The 25889-nt window shown below is 46.4% G+C and overlaps 2 protein-coding genes across 4 annotated transcripts in view; one reads left to right on the top strand and one right to left on the bottom strand.

Annotated features, from left to right (window-relative positions):
• CENPP (centromere protein P) overlaps window positions 1-25889 on the bottom strand; it is a 220415-nt gene that overhangs the window by 98748 nt on the left and 95778 nt on the right. The window lies entirely within an intron of this gene.
• The window catches only part of ASPN (asporin), a 31106-nt gene that overhangs the window by 664 nt on the left and 4553 nt on the right, over window positions 1-25889 (top strand). The window contains exons 2-5 of the mRNA XM_077325732.1: window positions 8354-8636; window positions 11558-11670; window positions 15080-15293; window positions 18373-18483. Of these exons, the coding sequence (XP_077181847.1) occupies window positions 8375-8636; window positions 11558-11670; window positions 15080-15293; window positions 18373-18483 (700 nt within the window). The 5' untranslated portion in view covers window positions 8354-8374. The remainder of the gene's footprint in view (window positions 1-8353; window positions 8637-11557; window positions 11671-15079; window positions 15294-18372; window positions 18484-25889) is intronic.

The raw sequence follows: 25889 nt of genomic DNA, 5'->3' as shown, positions 1-25889 counted from the left end.
TTTAAAAATCCTTCAACAACCACAGTGATGTTATGTATAAACACTGTATACTAGCAATTTATATTTCTGTTGGCACCTTTGTTTTAAGTGCATAAGGACACAAAGAACTTAAATAGGAATTTGGAGAAAGTACACATGTTCAAGAAAATGCTGAATTAGCTGTATTCTCAGTGCTCAGCATACTGCTTTTCTTCCTATGGATTAATTTTTGTATAGAGCAATTAATTGGGATCATTAGTAAAAAAAAAAAAAAAAAAGCTTTTCTATTTCCTTTGTACAAGATAACCAGCATATCCTGGCTGTCTAATTTACTTCAGAAAACATGTTGTGGAGACCTATACTTTAGCCTAAACAGGTGTGCTTTTAAAATATGCCTTTTATCAATTTGGAATGCTTTCCATGAGTCAGTAAATCTCTGAGTCATGATACTAACATATTGTAGTATTCTTCAACTTAGCTACTAAGTAAATTAATGAGACTTTTTGCAAGTATGCATTCAGTTTAAAGGGTTTATTTTTACATTCCATTCTATAATCACTTATTTTAATAAAATGCAAAAAAGTTAAAATGTAAGATATACAACCTTAAGTAAACCTATATCGTTTGATCTATGCATTGCCATTGTTAAGTTCTGTACTACAAATAAATGTCATGAGACAGCATAATCTTAAATATATAAGAATTTAGCATTACCGGCCTTGATAATTAATGTGAAGAAAGTACCTAAATCTAGTAGACTCTAATATGAATAAATGGTATAGAAAGAAACCCAAACATGAAACCAGAGCTATAAAGTTATATTGGGAAAGTAATTTAAACAATATTTATATCCAATTATTTTTCTGAGGAGCTGTAGGTAAGATACTTTCCCCAAATACTGCGATATTTTTACTTCATAAAGGTGTTTCTTTTGGGAAAAGCTGTATACTGAGAGCTGTGGCCTGACGTGACTTTCCAAAGCAAATAATTAGCATTATTGGGAAAAGAAAATACATTTTGCAAATCAGAAGTCAGAAAATAATTTTTGGCCTTAATTTCATATCTCAACTGTAGACCAACTTGACAAAATGTTGCTAGTCAGGCATACTTTTATACAAGTTGGCAGTGTCAGCCAAGGGCTTTCCTCTCCACTAAAATAACAGTTTCCTGTGCCAAAACAAAGTGCTCAGGAAGTTATAGGAGCATTTGGCTTAATTTAGAAACTTTTACTCCTATTAAAAAAGAAAGTCTCATTTTAATGGCATTTGGAAACTCTGAGTTCAGGGGGGATTATTCAACTCAACAGCCACTTGGGCAAAACCAATGATGCCTTGATTTCTTTGTAAACATAGCAGCCATTTTAAGAAACCTAATGTCAAGCTTTTGAAGCTTAGGATTTTCATATTCTAGGGACCATGATTCAGATCAACCCTGTGAAGCTATGAACCTAAAACATTTCCATGATAGTCATCTGCAAAAACATACATCATACTGGCATTATTATTTAGACTAGTAAAAAAGCCCATTGTATCCTAAATACAATGGGCGCTAGGAGGCTGGGGCAGAGTAAAAGTTTGCTTACTTGTTGCGGCGTCTTCTTGCTGGCGGCCATTTGCTGCAGAGAGGCTTGATGGGCGGTGGAGGTGGCGGCGGCTTGATGGCGGAGGCCAGGGCCAGCCGCCCGCGAAGCTCTCCCAAGCCTTCTCTCGGCCGGCGGAGCGGCCGAGAGAAGGCAGACAGGCCCACCCGCCCCCGGAGGCTCTCCAAAGCCTTTTCTCGGCCGGCGGAGCAGCCTCGCGGCGTCGTAGATGCCGCGAAGCTGCTCCGCCGGCCGAGAGAAGGCGGCCGGCCCCCCCCCGCCCCCCGAGGCTCTCCCAAGCCTTCTCCCGGCCGCTCCGACGGCCGGGAGAAGGCGGCGCGGGCGACCGCTCACCTGTGGCTGTGCGGGTGAAGCAGGCAATGGGGAGCCGCGCGCCTGCTTCGGGCGGGATGGACACTTGGAGGGGCCAATCAGGAGCCGCTTCGCGGCTCCTGATTGGCCCCTCCGAGTTTTTATCCCGGACAGGGCCCGCCCTAACTCCTCCCACAGTGCCCTTACTGCTTTATTCAGTCCGTGGCGCTCTGCGCCACGGGGCTGTTTAAAGATTTATTGGCTGCCCTCCCTGACAGCAGGCTCAGGATGGCTGACAATGACCCATTATGCACAGCAGCACGCTGGGCTGATGCCGGGCATTGCATTGGGGCAGAATACCCAGGCGCTTCTCCCATATGCACAGGGGTGGGAATCCCCCAGTGTATGTGGTCTGCCCTGGCGTAGCGTTTGCATGCACTAAACACTGGAGCTGGAAAGCCCAGTATGCTGCTTGGAAGCGGCAGCAGGAGGTAGCAGGGGGCATGGAACCCCCACTGCACAATGGCGGGGCACAGCATGTTGCTCTATCACCAAGGTGGGGGTGTGGGCGGGGGACTCCTGGCCAGCTCCGCGGCTTAACAGAGGCATGCAGTGTCCCTGCAGGTGATTATGTGCCAATTATGCATGGTACTGGCCTGACCCAGCCCCCACAGCATCCCAGGGAATGCAGAAGATTCAGTGTCCTGGCATTGTGCCAGGATAGGGCTGGAATGGCGGCAGCGTCATGCACAATCGGGGCTGCCCTGCTGCCGCCAACCCATATTACTTGCCCCATGCATATGCATAATTGGTCAATAAAACATATACAAAATAGATTTAAAAACATTTACAAATAGCAATATAAAATTTAAACTAAACATCTCAGTAGAGTGCTCACATAGGAGGGTCTTCAGATGATAGGGAGGTGGAGAGGAAGGGGAGAGACCCTTTCTGATGTCATATGGTGCACGTATTGGCGTCAACTAATATGCCTGGTGGAAAAATGTCATCTTACAGGCTTTTCTGAACTGTGACAGCTCCGATAGGGCCCAGATCTCATTTGGCAACTCATCCCACAAGGCTGGAGCCAGGGCCAAAAAGGTCCTGGCTCTTGTTGAGACCAATCACACTTCTTTTGGACTGGGGACTATCAGTAGATTGGAATTAGGAGAACACAGCACTCTTCAGAGCACATACTCAGGGAGACGATTCCTCAGATATGCAGGTCCCAGACCATGTATGTCCTTAACAGTTAAAACCAATACCTTGAACGTTATACAGAATTCAACTAGCACAGATGCAGTCAACTATGCACCCTCCAAGGTGTCCTTCTAACAATCCGAGCCACCATATTCTGGACCAGCTGTAGTTTTCGGATCAAGATCAAGGGTAGGCCTGCATAGAGTGAGTTACAGAAATCTAGCCTGGAGGTGATTGTTGCATGGATCACTGTGTGTAGGTGTTCTGTGGCCAAATAGGGTGCTAGTAGCTATGCTGGCATAGATGAAAAAATGCCTGCTGAGCTACCCTTGTGATCTGTGCCTCCATAGAAAGGTAGCTAGAGGACCCTTCCCAGCTAGAGGACCTCCATCTTCAGGTGGCTTTATTGGATCAAATCCAGGCACCTGCTCAAAGATTCAGGTGAACTGTTCAGCTGGCTGCTCATTAACAGGTAGAGGGTGTCATCCACATAGTGGTAACACCGTAGCCCAGGTCCATGAACATGCTGAGCTAGAGGGCACAATAAGATGTTAAATAGTATCAGGGAGAGAATCACACTCAGAGGTACTCTACATTGGAGTTGACAGGAGAGCAACTGCTCTTCCTTGATAGCAACCCTCTGTTCCTGGCCTTGGAGAAAAGAGTCTAGCCACTGCAAAACTGGCTCCCATATCTCCACATCGTGAGCCAAAGGCTCATAATCTACCAAGCTGAACGCTGCACTAAGATTTTTTACAAGCAGTGCTGACCCATCTGTCAGAGTGACCAAAGCCATCTCTACTCCATGACCACATCAGAAGCTGGACTGGAATTGGTCCAGCACCAAGCTTCTTCTAGGTATGCTTTTAATTAACCTCCCACCATCTTGCAGTTCTCTGTTGAGAGTATATTCAGTTGGCCTTTGAATAATGTATGAAATGGAAATTATCTTGCTTGAAATTCTTGAGATGCTCTTTTAATATACTTAGATCTATAGGGGTATGAATCACCCTCCACTCACCAACACTGAGGAATCACTATGGGGGAGTCTAACCGCTGGCCATATTAGGGGTAAAACTAGGACCTTTATGGAATTGGGCCCAAAGTGCACAATAATATTTTCGATTGGCAGATTTGACTGTTGGTGAATAGAGGATGATGCATAGATAAGTGAAGTGGAAACCCAAATATGGTAAGGAAGAAAAGGATGATGAGCACTAAGGAACAGCAGTAAAGTGGCTGAATTATCTGCATAGTAAACCAGTCTGACTCTGCTTACACAGCCCAAAAGGTAGTTGTCTCCCTAAGGTCATGGTTGATTTATCATGTAGCATGTTTCCCTGAAAATAAAATTCCCATAAAATAAGCTATAGCAGGATTTCTAAGCATTTGCGCAATATAAGCCATACCCTGAAAATAGGACATACCCATAAGCCGTAGCAGGATTTCTAAGTGTTTGCACAATATACGCCATAGAAGTAAAGCTGCGGCTGACACTGTTGGGCTCTCTCCCCCAGCTGCAGGGGTGTTTCTGCTCTCTGCAAAGGAGGGGGCGGAAAAGCCCAGCCAAGAGGAGACAAAGGGAAGAGCCGCCCTCCCTCCCTCCCTCCCTCCCTCGTGGCAGATTCCAGCACGTGCTACCACCTCCTCAGCGCAGCGGCAGCAATCCCGGCTTGCTTCCAGCAGCCGAAACAGGAGAGGCGAGGTGGTGAGGAGGGTGTTTTTTGTAACCAGGGACAACCAGCAGCAACACGCCAGCTGATGCTTTTTTTTTCCTATTAAAAGAATAGTTTTATTTTGAAGAGAAATAATTTTGCCAAGGGAGAAAGCGAGAGAGGCTTCACTAACTGTTCTGTTCTGCATTCATTTTGCCTGTTCAGGAGGCAAGCAGGGAGGAACCCTGATCCAAATATGTTCCCTGTAAGAAATTTGTTTTTAAATTGTATATAAAGTGCTTATAGAAAGATGAAAAGAAAAAGAAACAACCAGCTGGCAAAATAATTGTTGATACATGTAAGAGTATAGTCTGTTATTATCTTAAAAAGAGCATATTCAGTTCCCATTGCATATTAGTCCTAACCTAAAAGTTTCTGTTGTCTTTCTTAGCCAAGTAATTGTTAATACATATAAGAATACAATCTATTATTATCCCAAATAATATATAGTCAGTTCCCATTGTATGTTGGCCCTAACCTAAAAGTTGCTGCTGTCTTTCCTAAGAGAGACCAGGTAATTGCTCCACTGTTCCTCACATTCTTCAGGTGGTCGCAAAAGATGGAATTGTGCTCTTTTCCATGATGTATCTGCTGGCAGGTCTTGAAGTATTTGTGCTTCTTGATCCACCGAGCTCAGCGCGTGAAGCTTTTTGGGTAGAGTATTTCTTGCAGCCTTGCTGTCAGGGCCCACAAAGATGTCTCTTGATTGCTTCTTGCGTGTGGTCACCTTTGAATAGACTCTGTATATTTTGTCAATCCGAATCTCTTCCTCCTCTAAGTAGTCTTCCAGGCTTTCAGTGATTTCCTTCCTTAGGTCTGTTTGATTTTTACATTCCTAGCTATAGATTCTAGTTCCAGGGCTTCGAATTTATCTTCTGCCACTCTCTCCCACTCCTGTTCATTAACTTCCAGACATTGGATTCTCGTTTGGTGTGTTGTCAGCTGAGTTGTGTTTTCATCAGCTATTTTTTTCAAACCATCGATTCTGTCTGAGAGCTCTTTCTTGGTGTCTTGGATTTCCTTTTCAATCTTTTTGACTACTTTCAGTATCTCTGAGTTACCTTTGCATAACAAGCGAAAGAACTGAGCCTTAGTTAGTTTTTCCATAGCTCTAAACAGTCACAGATTACAGTCAGGAGGTCTTGCGAGGTCTCGCAAGAGTTCGGGTGATCAGAAATTATTAGTTTGTCAATCTTCGTACTAACTCAGCATCCCCCGCTGAGCTCTCTTTAACAAATCTTTAAACTCTTTTTTTTGTTTGTTTTAACGAGTGTATTTAGCTGGCTTGACGCCCGTCTGAAGAAAGGATTCCCGTGTAAATTGATTAGGGGGGAAGGAGGGGGGCTGGTGCCTGGCTTTAAAGAATAGGAGAGCAGAGAGAGAACTCATAGTCTTTGCGTTGATTTTATCAGACTTCGGCTCTTGTCAATCTGCAGAAGAATGCAGGATTTTATGCAGCTGGTCGCTTCAAGCTTAGAAAATTATTTACGACAAGGATGCCATCATGGCCCCAAGCACAGGCAGTGGAGATCCGGAGAACTCAGTCTCCGCGGATCTGTAGGACCCTCAGGATGCCATCCCCGGTTCCTAGGGCGACCAGCGAGCGAGATTTGCGCATCCCACTCAGGTCTGCTAGGTGCATCGGCTCCTGGCTCTCTGCTTGGCTCGAGAGCTCGTCACGGAACGGGCTAGCACGGCACCATCTTCAGTCGTCTCCCTCACGCCAGCTGATGCTTGACAGAAGACTTGGGTGCCTGCAGCCAGGTGCCAGCTCCAAGCACACCCCGAGCACATTTCCAACCCCACCATGCTTTTCTCCCCCGCTTCCCCTGCCACGCACCTGCTTCCCTCCCCTAGCCCTTTTGGGGGTTGCTTCCCTGGTGGGAGGGGTGGAGTTTGCACCAGCGCGCCAGCCGGCACTTGCATGCGGATGCAGAGCTCTGCGCCTGCAGGCGGGTGCCAGCTAGTGTGCTGCCAGCATCAGCACTCTGCCCCTCCACGGTGGAGCTGGATGTCCCAGTTGTCCTCACCCCCCACAAACACCAGTAAAGCTGCCGCTCCCCAGCACTGACCGGCAACAGTCTGTGGGTGTCTCTCACCCCACACAAACACCTTTGTTGATGGTATTGACTTTTCTAAATAAGACACCCCTGAAAATAAGCCATAGTGTATCTTCTTGAGGAAAAAAAAATTAGACAGTGTTTTATTTTCGGGGAAACATGGTAAGAGTATGTTATTAGAGGAATCCCAATTGCTTTGGCTATTGTCCCACAAACATAGGTCATTGTTATGGTCATGAATATGAGGAATGCTGAAGGGTCAGACAAAGAACACTAGACGAATACCCTTGGGCAGGCATACTACTACATTTTGAAAGTACCTAGGGGAGTTCCTGCCAACGGTATTCCAAACACCTGGTGCATCATCCCATTCTTCATTATCTTATTTGGACTTACAGTTTTTAAAGTCAAGCTGGATTGACTTTGTTCATCTCTGGCAGTCAAAGAATCTTGGGGTGCTGACAACATGGGTCTCTGTGGGGCATCAGGCCACCTTGGAGGGCTCAGATTCTATCAGGTGTCCAAGAACTTCCTGTCCAATTTCATACCCTTCTTTCTCCTCCTTCCACCCAGGTATGTGACTTACTGGCAAAAGAGTCATAGCTTACTTTGGGGATTCGACCCAAAGTTTGACAACCAGTGATTTAGGCTGTGGGAAGAGGGCAGATTCTGTTCATATTTTAAACAATAACTAGGAAATATATGGAGCTGCAGTTGATCACAAACAAATGAATAAAATGTATAGGTAAAAAGAATCTATTAAACAACCCAGGCCTCCAAAAATGAGCTCAATACTGCTATCTGTAGCAAAATATCAAAATTTAATAGGCATTGAAAATACTGGTTTGGTGAAAGTATTTTTTTTCTGCATTCATGAAATTATACCCTCCGTCACAATGCCCTACCCTCTGCTTACTTGAGTGGGAAATTTGATGGACTCCCTCTCAAGGATTGACTCTGTATCTGCAATGAGGGTCAAGTAGAGAACACAGAACACATCTTATTTGAGCGCAAGCTGTATAATCATATTCGCACAGGTGCATTAGTACCAATGCTTATAGAATGCCCTCATGACCTGAGAAAGCATCGCCTGCAAATATTGCTATCAGATACAGATAATTTGTTAACTAGCAAAGTAGCAAAATTTGCGTGGCTAGCTTTAAGAATTAGGAAAGATTGGGTCACTCATGTATAGCCATTATAGGTCCACAGAACATCTTATGTTTTTTGGTTAGTAGATATTATCGTATGTCTCATAATCTTGTCTTTTGTTTTATATTTTAACAGCTTTACTAGTTTTATTGCTTTTATGGCTCATTTTATCCTTGTAACGGCAGTTAATGCTTCTAAATGTTGGCTTTTATGATGAAGAAGTGTTATTGTTGATGCATTTTTAACCTTTTAACGTATTACCTTCCCTTTTACAAACTGCTATTGTATTGTAGTGCATCTAAAATTTTGGTCTAAATGACAGTAAATAAAGATTCATGAAATTATATTTATTTTAGGAAACTGCACCCTGTGAAGACATGAGCAATTACATGTTCCTCTTCCTCCTGACTTTATGTTCAGCTAAGCCTTTTATAAGCCCTTCCTATTTCACATTAAAGAATATGATGCTCATGGATATGGAAGAGATGGATGACGATGATGATGATGATGACGACGATGACGACAATGATGACAAAGATGACAAAGATGATAATTCTCTTTTTCCAAATTTCGATGTATTTCCTGTGTGTCCTTTTGGATGTCAGTGCTATACTAGAGTTGTCCACTGTTCTGATTTGGGTAAGGCTAACATTTCATTTATTTGAAACTGTGTTCATTGTTCTATGAATTTACAGACATATGATCTCATACACCCCTATTTTTAAACCTGATAGCATTTTTGAAACTATAATTCTTTTTAATGTTCTGAAGTACATTTACACCGAAGATGTTGAGCTCAAGTTGAAAGAATTACCTCAGTAACTGTTGCTTGGCCATTACAACAGTATTGCCAGCCCTGTAACTTTCTCTGTTATTATAAGCCAAAGGGAGAGGGCAGGGACCTTCTCAGAGATATTTTGGGCTTTGAAGGAGGATGCATCATGGCCTGGCCTGGCAGCAACCCATGGGTGACTTGACACATACTACTTGTATGACACACAAGGCCCAACTGTTTACTGCTGTTCAACAGCAGCCGCCCATGAAAGCTGGTATGGAGTTTCAGATTAGGATCTATACCGAGGTTTGAATTTCTACTCTGCCATGATTCTCACTAAATGACTTTAGGCCAGTCACATAGTCAGCCTAACCTATATCACAGGGTTGTCATGAAGATAAAATGAAGAAGAAGGCTCCGGGAGAGGAAAGGAGAAAAAGCTGAAGATAGCGGTGCAGATAAAGGTAGGCTAGCTAGGCATGGACAAGTCAGAAAGGAGTAGAAAAGGGGAAACTTAAGGGGGCTTTCAGGCAATATCTGCCCTTGGAACCAGTATCTTTAATGTCATACATTCATAGTGGGGAAGTTGCACCCTATGTGTGATGGTTTTTGGTTTCTCAAAAACATTTAGTTATTATAGAAAATGGAATGCTGCAGTAGATGAGTGCCATTGTCACAGTTTTGCTAGGGTGCAAAGAAAAAAGAAAAAAAACTTGGGAGAGCTCTGGATAAGTTCATATCATATACATTTGGACTTGTGAGTCACTCTACCAAAAAGGCTGGGATCCACTGCCTTAGGGTCCACACCAAGATAATGCACTGAAATCTCATCCGTTTCACAGGGGATTATGAATGTAAACTATCCTACAGACCTCAAACGGATCCTAGCTCAAAAACAAATTTCAGCTGAGTAGCCAGGTTAGACTAAAGCATAAGAACAAAGTCTGAGTCTAATGGCACCTTTAAGACCCACAAAGCTTTTGCGTGTTACCACACTTCTTCAGATAATTTCCCCACTATCATTTCCCCAGCAGGAAAAGACAGGTGTCTTGAGCTATTAACTGCAAACAAAAATAATTTTAAAGACTAACAATATTACTTTAACACATTGGCTCTCAACCTGGGGGTTGAACGACCCTTTCACAGGGGTTGCAGCAGGGTGAGCAGCTTGGCTGGGGGAGTGGGGCGCTACCATGGTTGCTGCTCCTCCTGCAGGCACCCGCGCTCAGCTGCCAGCTATTCTAGCAATGCCTGCAGCAAGCACAGTCTTCCGTCAGGTGCTCCAGGTGTCGGTGCAGCTCGGTGGCCTTGGGCTCCAGGCGGCAGTGCAGTTCCTGCAGTTGTGCACCCAGCCTCTCTAGGTGCACCCGCTTGCCGTGCAGCACGTCTCACTCCAGCGCTGCCTCCCAGCTCAGCTCAGCCACCGCCAGCCGCAGCCACAGCTCGGACACCTCTTCCTCCTCTGCTGTGGGCTGCCGTTTCTGCCTGCGCTGCGCTGCTAGCTCCCACACCATGCAACTATTCTCCTCTTCCAGTGCCCACCCCCACCCCACGTAGGCACGCAGGTGGCAATTCAGCTCCTGCAGCTTGCCCTCCTCATCCCACAGCTCACCCTGCATGGCCGCACCTCCACCTGCTTGGCTTTCTGAGCACGCTTGCCCGGGCAACTGGCACGCCCACGCCACTGTGCTGCTTTGGGTCTGGCCCCAGCTGGGTGGCGAGTGGGTGGCCGAGGCTAGATGGCCTGAGGAGGCAACTGGAGAGTAGCCCCTGATGGACATGTGCCCCAGCCCAGCCCAGATGCAATGAGAAGCTCTGAACTTAGGCCCGACTGTGTTGCCTCCCCCAAATCATGGGTCTTCTTGGCTTCTCCCCCACCCTTCTCTCCAAGGGGGAAACTGTGGCCCACATTACTTTACTGATGTCTCCAAATCAATTTTATCTGAGGTAGGATGCCTGCACACAAAAGCTGAATAAAACCTTGTTGGTCTTAAAGGTGTCCCTGGACTCCATATTTGTTCTTCCAAATATTGGTTTTTATTATTCGGTTTGTACCCTGCCCTTCTCTCCAAGGGGTTCCCAAAGTGGCCAGCATCGCTCCTCTTCCATTTCATCCACACAACAGGCTTGTGAGGTAGATCAAGATAGAGTGTTTGTCTGGAGCAGCGGAAAAGAGTGAGATCAGCATGGTGGGACAAGAGTCAGAACTGAACTGAGAAACCCAAGAAAAACACAATTTATATAAAGTCATGAATGCCATCGGTCAGTTTCGGCTTAATTTTTGTGAAAGAATACTTGCATAATTTTATGGTTGGGTAGAACTGTATCAAATGGTCATGGCATTAGGAAGATTGAGAACCACTGCTTTAACATGACTTTTTGTGGGCTCAAGTCCACTACAGAAAGGACAAATAGACATACTCACATGCCATGGACAATTTCTGTGGCTATAGGTTTTTCTGCATTGTGGCTTTTGTTTAATTCACAGCAGACTGAATATTTACACATAGCTTTTATTTAGTTTTAGAGAGTTGAAGATGTTTATGCACATTTTGGAGAAAAAGCATCCTTTAAAAGTAAACTAAAGTAAACTTTAGACAAGAATAGAATAGAAATAAATTCATGAGAAATATATCTTTTATAAAAGTCAGATAAATCTCATTCTAGCTAAACAGGGTGGGGCAGAATGTTCATGCAGAACAAACAATTGAAATAATATAAGCACTCAAGGGGTAAAATATAATTTTAAATGCTTATTTATATTGTATTTTGTCCTAATAAACAGGTTTGACCTCAATACCAAAAAATATTCCTCCTGATACGCGCATGTTAGACCTTCAAAACAACAAAATTAAAGAAGTCAAGGAAAATGATCTTAGAGGACTCACATCACTTTATGTAAGTTTAATTTGCAGCAATCTTATTTAGATCATAAAGTCATTGCACTAAGAAACGGTTTAAAAAAAATAACTCTTGCTAAATTCTTCCATGGCTGGATCGAAATAAAACCACTTTCCTCTGAATCAAAGCTTATGAATGGGATGAAATGACACTACATAGGTACCTTGTGCAAATGTACTGTTTGAAAAAAGAAATATTAACTCTGCTATTTTACGTGATGTTATGCTTTAGAGGGCTTTTTAAAGCTGCTACATGCATTTCGGTTGACTTGGATTTTTATTGACACGCTTGTATTGGTACAAATTGCTTTTATTGTTTTATTGCTGTGAGCCACTTCAAACAGGTCTGAAAATGCAGCATATAGATTTTCCAAATAATAAATATATAATCTGAACACTAATGCTGAAAAATTAGTCTAATATGGCCTTCCCCAGATAAGGCAAAGGCTGTGAAAACAGGATTTCTAAGACAGGAATCAGGTCAGAAAAACTGTAATGGATATGTGAATATGGCCTCTAAACAATAAGTCCTCAACGAGGGCATATTCTGTTATTAGACAAAAGGGGCAAGGTCCATTGTGAATAAAAGAAAGGTACTGTGCCCCACATAAAGGCCTAAAGTGAGCACATACTTGCCAAGCCTCAGAGAAAGGGTAGACATGAAAAGACCATGGTTTAGAAAGGTGGGGAGAAAGGAAGAATTAGAGTCAAAAAGTTATATATATATGTAGAACAGTACTGGCTAAATATCAGGGAGGACATTTCACCATGAGAGTAGTTCAGCAGCGGAATTGGCTAAGGAGGCGGTGGGTTCCCCTTCACTGACAGTTTTCAAGCAGCTGCTGGACAGATACTTATCATGGATGCTTAGGCTGATCCTGCATTGAGCAAGGAAGTTGGACTAGATAGGCCCCTTCAAAGTCTATGATTGTAAGAAATTAAACCAGTAAAAATGCTCATATAGCTCAAAACTAATAGTGAATAGCTTGTATCACAGAAGAATGTGAAAACTTGCAGTCAAGATATAAAAAATATAGACTGTAGTCTATTGGAGAAGCTAAAAGCAATATTTCTGACAGTTAGCTGAGAGGAAACATTTGGTTCATGTAACACATGTGGAAAGGTTTGCAAACAAACAAAACATCTATTGACATAAAACTTTATTTCCAAATGAATCTCAATATGGACAAGTTAATAACCGACAAGTAACAGATATGCATTTAAATATAAAGGTAAAGGTAAAGGTATCCCCATGTGCAAGCACAGAGTCATGTCTGACCCGTGGGGTGATGCCCTCTAGCGTTTTCTTGACAGACTCAATACAAGGTGGTTTGCCCAGTCATTACCGTTTACCCCCCAGCAAGCTGAGTATTTTACCGACCTCGGAAGGATGGAACGCTGAGTGGGCCTCAACACGGTTGCAATTTTGGATAGAAAAATATTTTACACAAATTAAAAATTTGTAGACCAAACAGTATAATCCTAAACAGAGTTATGCTCTTCTAAGCCCATTAAAGTGGGTTTAAGGTAAAGGTAAAGGTATCCCCTGTGCAAGCACCGGGTCATGTCTGACCCTTGGGGTGACGCCCCCTAGCGTTTTCATGGCAGACTAAATATGGGGTGGTTTGCCAGTGCCTTCCCCAGTCATTACCATTTACCCCCCAGCAAACTGAGGACTCATTTTATTGACCTCGGAAGGATGGAAGGCTGAGTCAACCTTGAGCCGGCAGCTGGAATCAAACCCCCAGCCTCATGATCAGAGCTTCAGACAGCATGTCGGCTGTCTTACCAGCCTGTGCCACAAGAGGCTTATATTATACTAGTAAATAAGCCCGCTGCACTCTGAATGCAGCGGGCGCTAGCGGGGCTCGGGAGTCGGCAGGGCCGGTGCAGGAGTGGGACGGTGCGTGAGCGGGGCTCGGGAGTCGGTGGGGCCGGTGCGGGCATGGGGCGGCACAGCACGGCATGTCTCGTCCGGGCCCCCACCACAACGCGATCTACCTGGGCCCGTGTTGTGGCTGTAGGCGAGGCTGCGGCGGCGCGGCAATGAGGCGAGGCTGCAGTAGCGTGGCGAGGTGGCAACCTTCCCTGCTGGATCTCAGGGCTACGCGCGGCTGGCGGGTGCTCCCTTGGCGGCGGCCAAGGGTCCAATCCGGACCCTTTCTCATCCCGGACACATCCCGCCCCAGAACCCCTTACCGTTTTATTTAGTCTGCGGCGCCCGCGGCGCCACGGGCGGTGTTAAGACTAGAAGCAAAGCCCATTTTTTAAAATGGGCAGAGCAGAGTGGTGGATCCGGGCGGTCCATTTGGCGGCCTCGGCCCCATTCTTGGAGGCCACACTAACCTCGCGCCAGGCAGCTAGCTGTGGTAGGCGCTTCTTCCGGTGGTCGTCAGTGCAGTGGTCAGGCCTCGGGGGTGGGACGGGCAGCAGCATGATGTTGGGCGCAAGCAGGGCTGGCCAGAAGTCCGCTCGCTGGCGGCAGCGTGATGGCGGGTGCAATGGGGCCGGGTCTGAAATGCGCACATGCGCGTTGGGCGGCGGATTCGCGCCGCGGGGTGGGTGGACCCCAAGGCCTGGGCGCTGCGCTGGTGGCTGGGCATGGAATGGGCGCATGCATGGATCTGGGGCCATCACGGCGGCGGCAGGGCAGCCCTTGCAGCCTGGTCGCGGCGGTGTCAGTGAGCGGAGGGAGCAGCCGGAAAAGCAGTAAAGTGTAAGTAGGGGTGGGGAGAAGGGTAGGGGGGCCCTCCAAGGGATGGTCAGGGTTGAAGTGGGTAGCGCGCGGGCAGCGGCAGGGGTAGCGGCCATTTCCCTGAGCGGGTAAGGGCTGTCGGTGGGCAGAAGGAAAGCAGCAGGGGTGCTGCGTCTTTGACGAGGTGTCCTGCTGCTTTCCCTGGGCACGGTGGCGTGGGACGACCCTCCTCCCCGACAGCCATCCCCGTTTGTGGGCAAATTTTGTGAGTAGGCAGTGGGAAAAGGGCAGGGCCGCTGCATCTTTTGATGCAGCGGTCATGCTCTTTTCCACGCAAACAGGACTCTCCGTGTGGAGGGCCCAGCGGTGAGGATGGCTGCCTGGGAAGACTGGGGAGTCGGCGGTGCGGTGTTCATAGGACGGGCCAAGTAGCCAATGGGGAGGCGCGCTTTGCGCGCCTCCCCATTGGCCACTTGGCCCTGGAGTGCCACTCGGAGGAGCAAATCAGGAGCCACTTCGCGGCTCCTGATTCGCTCCTCCGAGTTTTTATCACAGACAGCGCGCACCCACTCTCCTCCCAGTTAGCCCTTAGGCTTTTATTTATACCACTCCGCTGGAGCGGTGTAAAGATTATATTACATTACATTACAAATATACTTTTCATAAAAATTAAAACATACTCTAACCTCAGCTTTTCACATATTTTTTCTAGGCACTTGCCTTGAACAACAACAAAATAACCAAGATACATCCCAAAGCCTTTCAACCCACAAAAAAACTGCGACGTCTGTACTTGTCCCACAATCAGTTAACTGAGATCCCTGCAAACCTGCCAAAAGGCTTGGCAGAGTTGAGAATTCATGATAATAAGGTTAAAAAGGTACACAAAGAAGCTTTTAAAGGAATGAAGGCTTTGCATGTTTTAGGTAAGTAAACTATATCAGCTATATCAAGTGTATACCAGTAGGGTCAAGAATACCTGTACTATGAATTCCTGATAATATGGACTGACTTTACAGCATTCTTGTAAAGATTACATTATAATTTATGTGAAGAGTTAAACTCTTTAAGGTGTTTATGGCCGTGTCCTTTTACCTCCCTCAAAGGCAAGATTTTTCCTCCATTCCCTTTATTGACTGAACTGCCCTAGTAATGTATTTGCTGAAGAACTCTGGCTGTTCCACCCTTTTATAGTATGACTAGCTTCAAAGCCCATTCATAAGAATGGGCTTTGAAAGGGCTCTCCCCCCTCCCGCCACAGTGGCTGCTTCCCCATGGCACAGCAAGCATGGCTGAAGCAATCCCCGGCCTCCTCCCCCCGTGAGTCCATGGCTTCCCCGTGGCCCACCAAGCACACCCGCCTCCTCCTCGAGGTAGAAGCTATTCCTGGGCTCCGGCCCTGTGAGTGTGATTGATTGAGGACTCACCGGCGGCGGGCTGGTCGGCGTCGGCGTCGGCGTCAGGCTTTTGTAGGCAGCAGGCAGGCAGGGAACCCCCAGCAGCCACGCTTCGCGCGACTGCCAGTGGTTCCCTCGGGCGTCAGGCCGCCAGGCAGGGAACCCCCCCTCGGGCGGCGGTCTGACGCTTCGCGCCTCTCGCCGCGTCAGGCCGGGAACAACTGCGAGCCGCGCTGTGCGCGGCTCGCAGTTGCTGGAGCTGGGAATCGGAGGGACCAAACGGCAGGCGCTTCGCGCCTGCCGATTGGTCCCTCCGATTGTCTGTCGTGAGGAAGGGTCCAATCCGGACCCTTCCTCATCACGGACAAAGCCCACCTCCAGGCCCCTTAACGCTTTATTTAGTCCGTGGCGCCCATGGCGCCACGGGCGGTTTAAAGATAGTTTGACTGTTGACTCAGTCCAGGAACCTGAGGGAAGGATCAGGAGCCCACTTTAACTTAAACAACTGAAATGGCACATGAAGCATTTTGAAATTCAAAAATAGCAAAATATTTATAAAACATGGAGGGAAATCAGAGTTTGAAATTTCTGAGGTAAAACATGCATACTTTAGTTCTTATGTTTCAAGCTAATGAGAGCTTCTTATGCTTTCCACAATGATTTAATGATTTATGTTGAGATGCTGTTGTTCCAGTGTTTTCTCTAAACAATTAAGTACACATCTTTTTAGCATACTCCAATTCTTTTGGTTTCCAGAGGGCTGGTACACTCTTTCCAGTACCCAAACTCCTTCTATTGAATTTTTAACTGACTCTTAAGGTCTCTAAAGGAAGTTTCTAATAACACCAGACCAGGGATTTCTGCACTTCTCAGACCTAACTATTTATTTGACTGGGTAGAGAATTTTCTTCTCCCTCTGGAAGAACTTTCCTTGGCTCAAATGGGAGTCTGTACCTACTTTCTGAACTTCTTTGCCAATTTCCCCCCAGTTCTCCTGTCAGTGTTGAACTGCTCTCAGTCAGGGTTGAATTCTAGTACTCAACTCTTTTCAGCTAGGACTGAAATTAAACTGAATCTTCATCCAGTTCATAAGTCTTTCTCTGCTTAACTGATGCTAACCAATCAGATAGCTTGGAGCGGCCTGTCATCCAAGGTTCTCTGAAGAAATAACACTTCACAATCCTTTATCTGTTTATATAACACTTCCAAGCTTTTAAAATTACAGTCCATCTCAGTGTTATACAAATGCTAACTATTATTCTAAGAAACCTGTGAGAGAGATTTGCAGGAGAGAAGAAAAGCCATCTCCTGCACTAGTTCTCACTTGTTCCTGCTTCTCCTCCCTCTCCCATCACTGTGTTTCTCTACTTACTCTCCTAGCCCTGACCACCTCTGTTTCCTCACCCTCCAACTGCTTCCTGTTTCCCTGAATTTTCCCACTACCTCTTTTCCCCCTCACCTTTCCACTATCACTGTTACTACCATCTCTTCCCTTTCTCCCTCCCCAACTTTGGCTCCTCTCTTTTCTTCACCACCACTACTTCTTTCCTTTCACTTTATCCTAGAAACAGCACTGTTTATAGGGTTTCATGGGCTGAGATCTAGCATACAGTACAATGAGATCTCACAATGCTTAACTGTAAGAGCACCAACAATTGTGATGGTTTTTAAAATTCCCTTCACCATTTTTTCTCTTTGAAGATTTTTCTGCAAATCTCAGGGCTCTCTCAGGTTTGTAGAAAAATCTTCCTCTTCTGTAGATGTCACATTGTAGAAGAAGAAGAAGAAGAAGAAGAGTTGGTTCTTATATGCCGCTTTTCCCTACCCAAAGGAGGCTCAAAGGGGCTTACAGTCGCCTTCCCATTCCTCTCCCCACAACAGACACCCTGTGGGGTGGGTGAGGCTGAGAGAGCCCTGATATCACTGCCCGGTCAGAACAGTTTTATCAGTGCCGTGGCGAGCCCAAGGTCACCCAGCTGGTTGCATGTGGGGGAGTGCAGAATCGAACCCAGTATGCCAGATTACAAGTCCGCACTCCTAACCACTACACCAAACTGGCACCAAATTGTGCAGATGATTTGTTCTACATTCTAGGTCTATGTTCACAGTCAGACAAATGAGATGAAATCATTGGTCAGTCCACTTCTGTTATTCCCCCCAGACCATTTATGCACTGAAGGTTTCATGCCAGGCTGCAGGCTGGTGTTTTAGTCATGGCAGGTTGCTCCACCTCTTCCTGCACCTACATGGGGGAGCATTTGGCCCAGTGCCCCTCATCTGCTCCCAATTTATGCTCCTGCACAGGAGCTGGGGCAGTTTGGGTTTGAGCAATAGGTATGCCACTCTAAAATTGTGTAAATTCGCTTATGGTGTAATAAGAAATTCTGGGTTTCACTTTGCATATGGAAGTTATTCTAAAACTTTCTGATTAGGAAGTAATTCAAAGGTGCTCCAGAGAACAGGGGATGTATCGCAGTCATGAAATCAAGGCACTATGCATGAACAAAGGCTCTCCTTTATTATTGCTATGTAAATTGCAGGAGTTGCTGAAATATTTCAGTCACACTGACTTGAGAAGTCACGCTTACGAAGTACTTTCTTTTGACAGAAATGAGTGCAAATCCTCTTGATAATGATGGAATAGAACCTGGAGCATTTGAAGGTGTGACAGTTTATCACATCAGGATAGCAGAAGCTAAATTAACCTCTGTTCCTAAAGGTATGGTGTCTTTTTTAACCTCGTGTTTGCTTTTGATACCGTTTTAATTAAAAATCTGGGGACCCTAATATGGCTTAGTTGCACAGCAAATGGAGGGAGTGGAATTAATCCCTCCCAATATCATCCTTCCTGGGCAAAATTTCAAAAATAATATATTACATTTTCCCAGGTGAACTAATCTATGTATCCCAGAGATTTGTATCATCTAGAGATTTCCAGGCACCACCTGGAGGCTGGAAACTCTGTTTCTTACACAGTGACCAACCAGTTACTCTGGAACTGGAATTTGTGCCTCCTAAATAAAGAACTGAACACAAAGATAGGTCACTCTTTGATCAACTGCCATACAACATAGAAAAAAGCAGTTATAAGTAAACAGAAATTTTCCTCACTTGCTCTTTCTAGACTGGGTATAAATTTTGAACCTGGCATAAACTACAGACCAGCAGAAAAATAGTAATAAAAAGCTAAACAACAAGTATAGATTAATGGGATCTCAACTTGCTGAGACTGAGAGGGGAAAAGATCTTGGGATCGTAGTGACGAGTTCAATGAAATGGTCAGCCCACTGGGCTGCAGCAGTGAAAAGGCAAACTCTGTTAGAGATTATTAGGAAAGGGACTGAGAATAAAATGATCATTATTACAATGTCACTGTATAGAAGAATAGTTGGTTTTTATACCCTACTTTTCAAATGTGCATGCGTGGACCCGCCATGCATTCGCATTTGCGCATGGTGGTGGCGCAAACGTGCACGTGTGGCAGTTTCACGCATGCATGAAACTGCCGCATATGCACATTTGCGCTCCTGCCATGCGCAAACGCATATGCACGGCAGGTCGGCACATGTCCATTTGCGCCACCGGCATGCCAGTGGCTGCACTTCCCTCTTCCCTCCCTCCCGCAGCAAGAAGCTTGCCGGGCCATGAGCTAATCGGCTGCTTCGGCGGCTGATTTGCTCGCGAACTAAGCTTCTCGCTGCAGGGGGGGATGGGGAGAGGGAGACGCAGCCCACTGCCGAGGCTCTCGCGTGCCAGGGTTGATGACCCCTGTCCTAGAGCCAGGAGGTAACATCAGAACTTTCCATGGGAAAAGGCTGGCCACTGTGTGAGACAGGATGCTGGACTAGATGGAACGTTGATCTGACCCACAGCAGGGCTCTTCTTACGTTCTTAATTGTGACTCCAATACACTAGTAGATACCTAAACTTAGTTTCACTGTCAGAATCGGACAGGCCGCCGGCAAGGGATTCCCTGGCAGCTGCGTGCAGCGAAGCGCCTCTCGCCATGTCAGGCCGCAGCCCAACAAGCCCCCGCCAGCTGCCCTGCGCCCGGCTGCCGGGGGCTCCCTTGCCTAGTGCCCGCTGTATTCAGAATAGAGCGGGCTTGAATACTAGTATTACATGTTAACCTTACAGGCCTACCTGATTTCCCAGCTCAGAACTAGCAAAACACATTAGTAGAAAAACATGGGTGGTACTGGCATACTAAAGAAGCTCGATGAAGAAACTGTTCTTAGTATTTTTGTACTGAATCTTGCCAGAACTAACAGCACCACAGCTTTAATACTTTCCTAAACCACAATGGAAATCAGAAGTATGCTTGAGGTCACTGTACAGCACAGAAAACAGATAACTAAGTATAATAAATAAGCCAGCTTTCAAAACCTAAAAGTACTCAATGTCTTCCATCATCTGCATTTTAAAGAACACCAATGAAACAACTATTAGTCGGATATATCAGCCAATAGTTATAAAGTACTGATGGCTACTTATATTCAACTTGGAAAACTATTCTGCAGATAAGCATGAAAACAGCATACTAAATATACTTCATGCTTACAATTTTCCATTGCATATGGTATCTTAACATCTATCCATGACAATTATAAAGTTGTAACTGCTACATCCTTTGGAAAAATCCTACATGTGGCAATGATTATTCATATTTTGCTTAGAAAAAAATGAGCTTCCCACCAACAGCTGAAAAACTGCAGTTTTCACAGTTTCTACATGTGGTTTTGTAGTTTCTAGGAAATATGGAGTAAAGCTGAAACTTAAAGAAGATAGCTAGCACTTTCTAGCATTTGTGAGATTCCCAAATCTACCCAGGCCAATACACATAGGAACTTAAGTGATGTCACCATTATGAATAAGCTGGGGCCATGGTGCAGCTTTTCATTGGCAACAGCAGCATATAATTTAGTACTTATCTAGGACACATACCACTTACCTTCAGGTGATTAGGGATCACCATCGCAACTGCACTGATCATCAAAGTAGCAAGAACAGCACTGCATGTATGGATATGTTCCTTAGTTCATCTCTATTAAACTTTTCGGGAACCTCTTTTAAGAAATGTTTACCCTATTGATTTCAGTTTGCAATTAATAGAGCACAAAATTATTTACAGTAAGCAAAATAATTTCAACACAGTCAATAAAAATTACAAGTAAAACCAAAACTCACATCTGAAAACTAAATAAAACAGTAAGGTCTGAAATGCTCATCAAAATTCGACCCATACCAGTTGGGCTTCAGTCCTGGCCATGGGGTGGTGATGATGCTGAGTTGCCTTAGCCGGTGGTTGCCTTAGTCCAAAGGCCCTGGCACCGAGCCACGGCTCCCTCTCCCCGCCCCCCCCCCCCCCGCAGTAAGAAACTTCCCAGGCCTCAAGCTTGCAGCCCGGCAAGCGTCTTACTGTGGGAAGGGGGGAGAGGGAAGCAGGGCCGTGCACGCATGCGCCATGCGCAGCCGAAAACACGCATGCGCGGCACTTCTGCCGGGCAATCGCCCTCCCTGCTGCCGCCAGTCTGCAGCCTGTAAAGGGTTGCAGACCACTGCCTTAGTTGATAAGCTCCGGTACCAACTGGATTGGGGTGGTTCAGCTATACTCATGTTGCTCGACCTGTCAACCGTGTTTGATATGGTCAACAATGAGTTGTTGACTCACTGCCTCACTGGGGCAGGGATTTGGGGGACAGTCCTTTAGTGGCTGTGCTCCATTCTCCGGAACCGGACAGAGAGGGTGGCGGTTCTGGAGGAATTGTCGCGCACCTATTGACTCCCTTGTGAGGTCCCTCAAGGTGTGGTTCTTTATGCCACACTATTTAACATTTTTATGCCTGGTCTGGAGTTATGGACTAGGTTGTCACCAATATGTGGATGACACCTGGCTCTATCTCCTCATGGAGACAGAGACTCCCCCCAAGTTACATTTGCCAAATGTTTGGAAGCCATTGCTGGATGGTTAGAGCAGAGTAACCTGAAATTCAACCCCTCCAAGATGGAGATCCTGTGGCTGGGTTGAAAGGTGGCAGGACAGGAGGCCCAGGTCCCGGGAGTATTCTGCACTGCATTTTTCTATCTGCACCAGACAAGGCTACTAGCGGCCTACCTTCCCCCAGACTGCTTCGCTGCTGTGATCCATATAACAGTTACCTCTTGATTGGACTTCTGTAACTCACTCTGCACTGGCCTACCCTTGTCCTTTACCTGGAAACACCAGCTGGTACAGAATGCAGCTGCCAGGGTCCTCACAAAAACATCTTGGAGGATTCATATCCAGCCAGTGCTGTGGCAGCTGCATTGGTTGCCAGTTCAGGCCTGGATCAAGTTCAAGATTTGGGTTTTAACCTTAAAGGCCATCTGCAGCTTGGGCCCTACATCTGAGGGACCACTTGCCTGCTTATGCCTCCTGCAGAGCACTTTGCTCTGTGGGCATGAACCTCTTGGAGGTCCTGGGCTCAACCAGGGCCAGGGCCTTTTCAGTCCTGGCCCAACTTGGTGGAATGAGCTCCTGGGAGTGCTGAGGACCCTGATGGAGCTGTCACAGTTCTGCAGAGTCTGCAAAATGGAGCTCTTCCACCAGGTCTTTGATTGAGGCAAGTGCCGGCACTAGGAACAGCATGGCCCCTCCTCAGGCATAGTTGTAGTACATCTACGCCCTCACTTCTATGGAGGTCTGCTTGGGGGGAGGGAGATATTTTAGGCCACCAATCTTTTGTGGTTGTAGGGGGCTTTAGAGCCCGGGGTATAATGGGGTTTATATGGGGGTTTTATGTTGTAAACCACCGTGAGTCTTTGGAAAACAGCAGTATATAAACCTAAATATAATATAATATGATATGATATGATATGATATGATATAATATATGAGCTTAGTAAACTGATCTTATTAAAAGAGTACAAAGAAAGAGGTGTGTGGTTCCTTGATTACTATATTCCTTTCTTGTTGGTATGATCTTATGACATCATCAAGAAACAACCAAGTTTAAGACCGTATTCATGTTGATTCAGTAAGGTAGCATTCTAAACTGCTGTGGGTCTTGGGCCTCAACACGGTTGCAATTTTGGATAGAAAAATATTTTACACAAATTAAAAATTTGTAGAGCCAACAGCATAATCCTAAACAGAGTTATGCTCTTCTAAGCCCATTAAAGTGGGTTTAAGGTAAAAGTAAAGGTATCCCCTGTGCAAGCACCGGGTCATGTCTGATCCTTGGGGTGACACCCACTAGCGTTTTCATGGCAGACTAAATATGGGGTGGTTTGCCAGTGCCTTCCCCAGTCATTACCGTTTACCCCCCAGAAAACTGAGGACTCATTTGCCAGTGCCTTCCCCAGTCATTACTGTTTACCCCCCAGCAAACTGAGGACTCATTTTACTGACCTCGGAAGGATGGAAGGCTGAGTCAACCTTGAGCCGGCTGCTGGGATCGAACTCCCAGCCTCATGGGCAGAACTTTCAGACTGCATGTCTGCTGCCTTACCACTCTGCGCCACAAGAGGCTCTTAAAGAGGGTTTAGACAGTTATAATTATTAAATTCCAAGTTTGTCAAACTAAGAGCATCTTTTACAGGCACAGACTTGAGTCCAGTAGCAACTTATAGATCATCGACATTTCTAGAATATAAGCTTTTGAGAGTCGAAGTTCCCTTGATCAGACACAAGTATATATAGTCACTCTGGTTCACTAGCTTAATCTTAATATGATTTTTAAAATAATGTTTAAATATGCCTGCATACCAGTTTGACACAGAAAAACTAAGCTCCCAAATTCAATTCATGGAAGATGAATAATTGTTTATTGTTTGTGTTATACATTGGATTAATAGAACCAATTTCTGTTTTTAACATTTGTTTCAGGTTTAGCTTTGAGATAAGAACATAAGATTAGCCTTGCTGGTTCAGATCACTGGTCCATCTAGTCCAGCACTGTATTTCACATCGCAACCAAACAATTGCCTTGGAGAACTAATTAACAGGGTATAGTGGCCAAAGTCTGTCTCTTATATTGCCTCCTAGCACTGGTATTCAGAGGTTTGCTGCCTCTAATCATGGCAATTCCCTTTTGCTACTGTGACCAATGACTGATGGACCTATCCATAAATCTAGATTCCTTTTAAAGCCATGGTCATAACTATGTTCTATGGAAGTGAATTCCACAATTTAATTTCTTGTTGAATAATAAAGTACCTCTCTTTTGTCCATTCTTAACCATTTGGCATCAACTTTATATGCTATTAAAGATATGTTGTTGTTGTTGCATCAACTTAATTGGGTGAATTAGTGGAAGGAAGGAAGGAAGGAAGGAAGGAAGGAAGGAAGGAAGGAAGGAAGGAAGGAAGGAAGGAAGGAAGGAAGGAAGGAAGGAAGGAAGGAAGGAAGGAAGGAAAGCTCGAAGGTGGCACAAGTGGGGCTGGAGCTGTTCCCCCTGAGCTCTTGCCCACCAGTTGGCCAGCCACTGTGCAGTAGGCCAGCACCTGCCTGGGCTATGCAGCTGGCTGAGTGCATTATTTAGAGGCAGTCATGGCATGCAGGCAAGCAGATGTTGGGGAGGGACTGGTATTGCGGACCCCTGTAGGTCCCCTCCTCACCTCCCCATGCCAGCTGGCTGCCCCGGCACCAAGGCTGGGGCTTGTGCCCCCCCCAGCTCCTGCCCGGCAGCTGCTCGTCCTCCTGGCAGCAGGCCAGCACCAGCCCGGGTCACACAACTAGTGGAGCATGCTGTTCAGAGGCGGGCTGCGCCCACATGCAGGCAAGTGATTGGGCAGGCAGCAGAGATGGCTGGCTTCACAGCCACCCCAGGCCCATCTCCCCACCTCCTCATGACAGCTGGGACACCGTGTGCAGCCAATGCTGGGGCTCGCCTCCCTCTGGCTGCTGCTCACCAGGTGACCAGCCTCCGCGTGGCAGGACAGCATCTGCCTTGGCCACTCAGCTGGCTGAACATGTGACTTGGAGGGGATTGTATCAGGCAGCGGGGAGGGTTGGCATTGTGGCTCCGTGCAGGTCCCACTCCCCACCTCCCCTCAGCAGCCAGTGTCTCCGCCCCCCTGTCCAGCCCCCACCCAACAGCTGGCCACCCTCCTGGCGGCAGACCAGTCTATGCCCAGACTGCAGTGGGCTGGGTTGGACTGGGACCACAGGCAGGTGGTCAGGCAAGCAGCTTCGTGGCTACCCCAGGTCCCCCTCTCCACCTCCCACAGCAGCCAGGCTGCTTTGGTGCACCGAAGCCAGGGCTTGCCCTCACCTCAACCTCTGCCCACCAGTTGGCTGGTGTCTGCATGGCAGGCTAGCATCCACCCTGGCCACACAGTTAGCTGAGTACATGGCCTGGAACCAGGCTGTGCCCACAGGTGGACAGGTGGCTGCGAGGGCTCATATCACAGCCCCCTACACCCTGCTCTCTGGCCATTGGCAGTGGCTGGCTCCTCCTCCCACAGCCCGGAAGCTTGCTGGGCAAGGCAACGCCTTGAGTGGCAGCAGTCCTGTTCCTCCCCACGCAGTGGAAGCCAGGGTGCGTCCCTTCCTTCCTAGGCCTCAGCCACTGGCTGGCTGACTCCTCTTCCCCTGACCATGGTCCCAGACCCCTATCCCTCCCACTCAGCGTGCTCACTGGTTGGCTCACCTCTGGGGGTTAGCGCAGTAGTGCGTGCTGGCACTTCTTCCATGTGGAAGAAGTTGGAAGGGGATGCAGGCAAGGGCTGGCCAATCAGGTACGCAATGAGTCCCAACTCCTCCCACCATCTCTCTCTCCATTATTATGGTACAGATACAGATGGGGAAAGGAGAAAACATTCTTTGTCCCCTTTTACCACTCCATGCATACTTACATAAACATCACTCGTTTGTCTCACTGTCATCTTTTTCTAAACTGAAAATCCCCAGACTACAAGGAAAGGAATGCCAAATCCTTAATCATTCATATTCAAACTAGGACAATGGATAAACAAGTCTGGATATAAGAAATGCATGTGAAAATCTCTATCTAGCTGTTAAGCACTCTAGGTGACTTTATGATTCTATGGGTCTATCTATCTTCCCACCCACTTATCGTGAACTACTTTCAGAGTGCTGTTGGGGTAAAATGAAATAATAAATCCAGGCTGGAGTTGAAAAAC

Source organism: Paroedura picta, chromosome 3 (genome assembly GCF_049243985.1).
Source record: "Paroedura picta isolate Pp20150507F chromosome 3, Ppicta_v3.0, whole genome shotgun sequence".
Classification (NCBI taxonomy): Eukaryota; Metazoa; Chordata; class Lepidosauria; order Squamata; family Gekkonidae; genus Paroedura; species Paroedura picta.
Note: the sequence above shows the minus strand (reverse complement) of the source record. Positions and strands in the feature narration are given on the sequence as shown.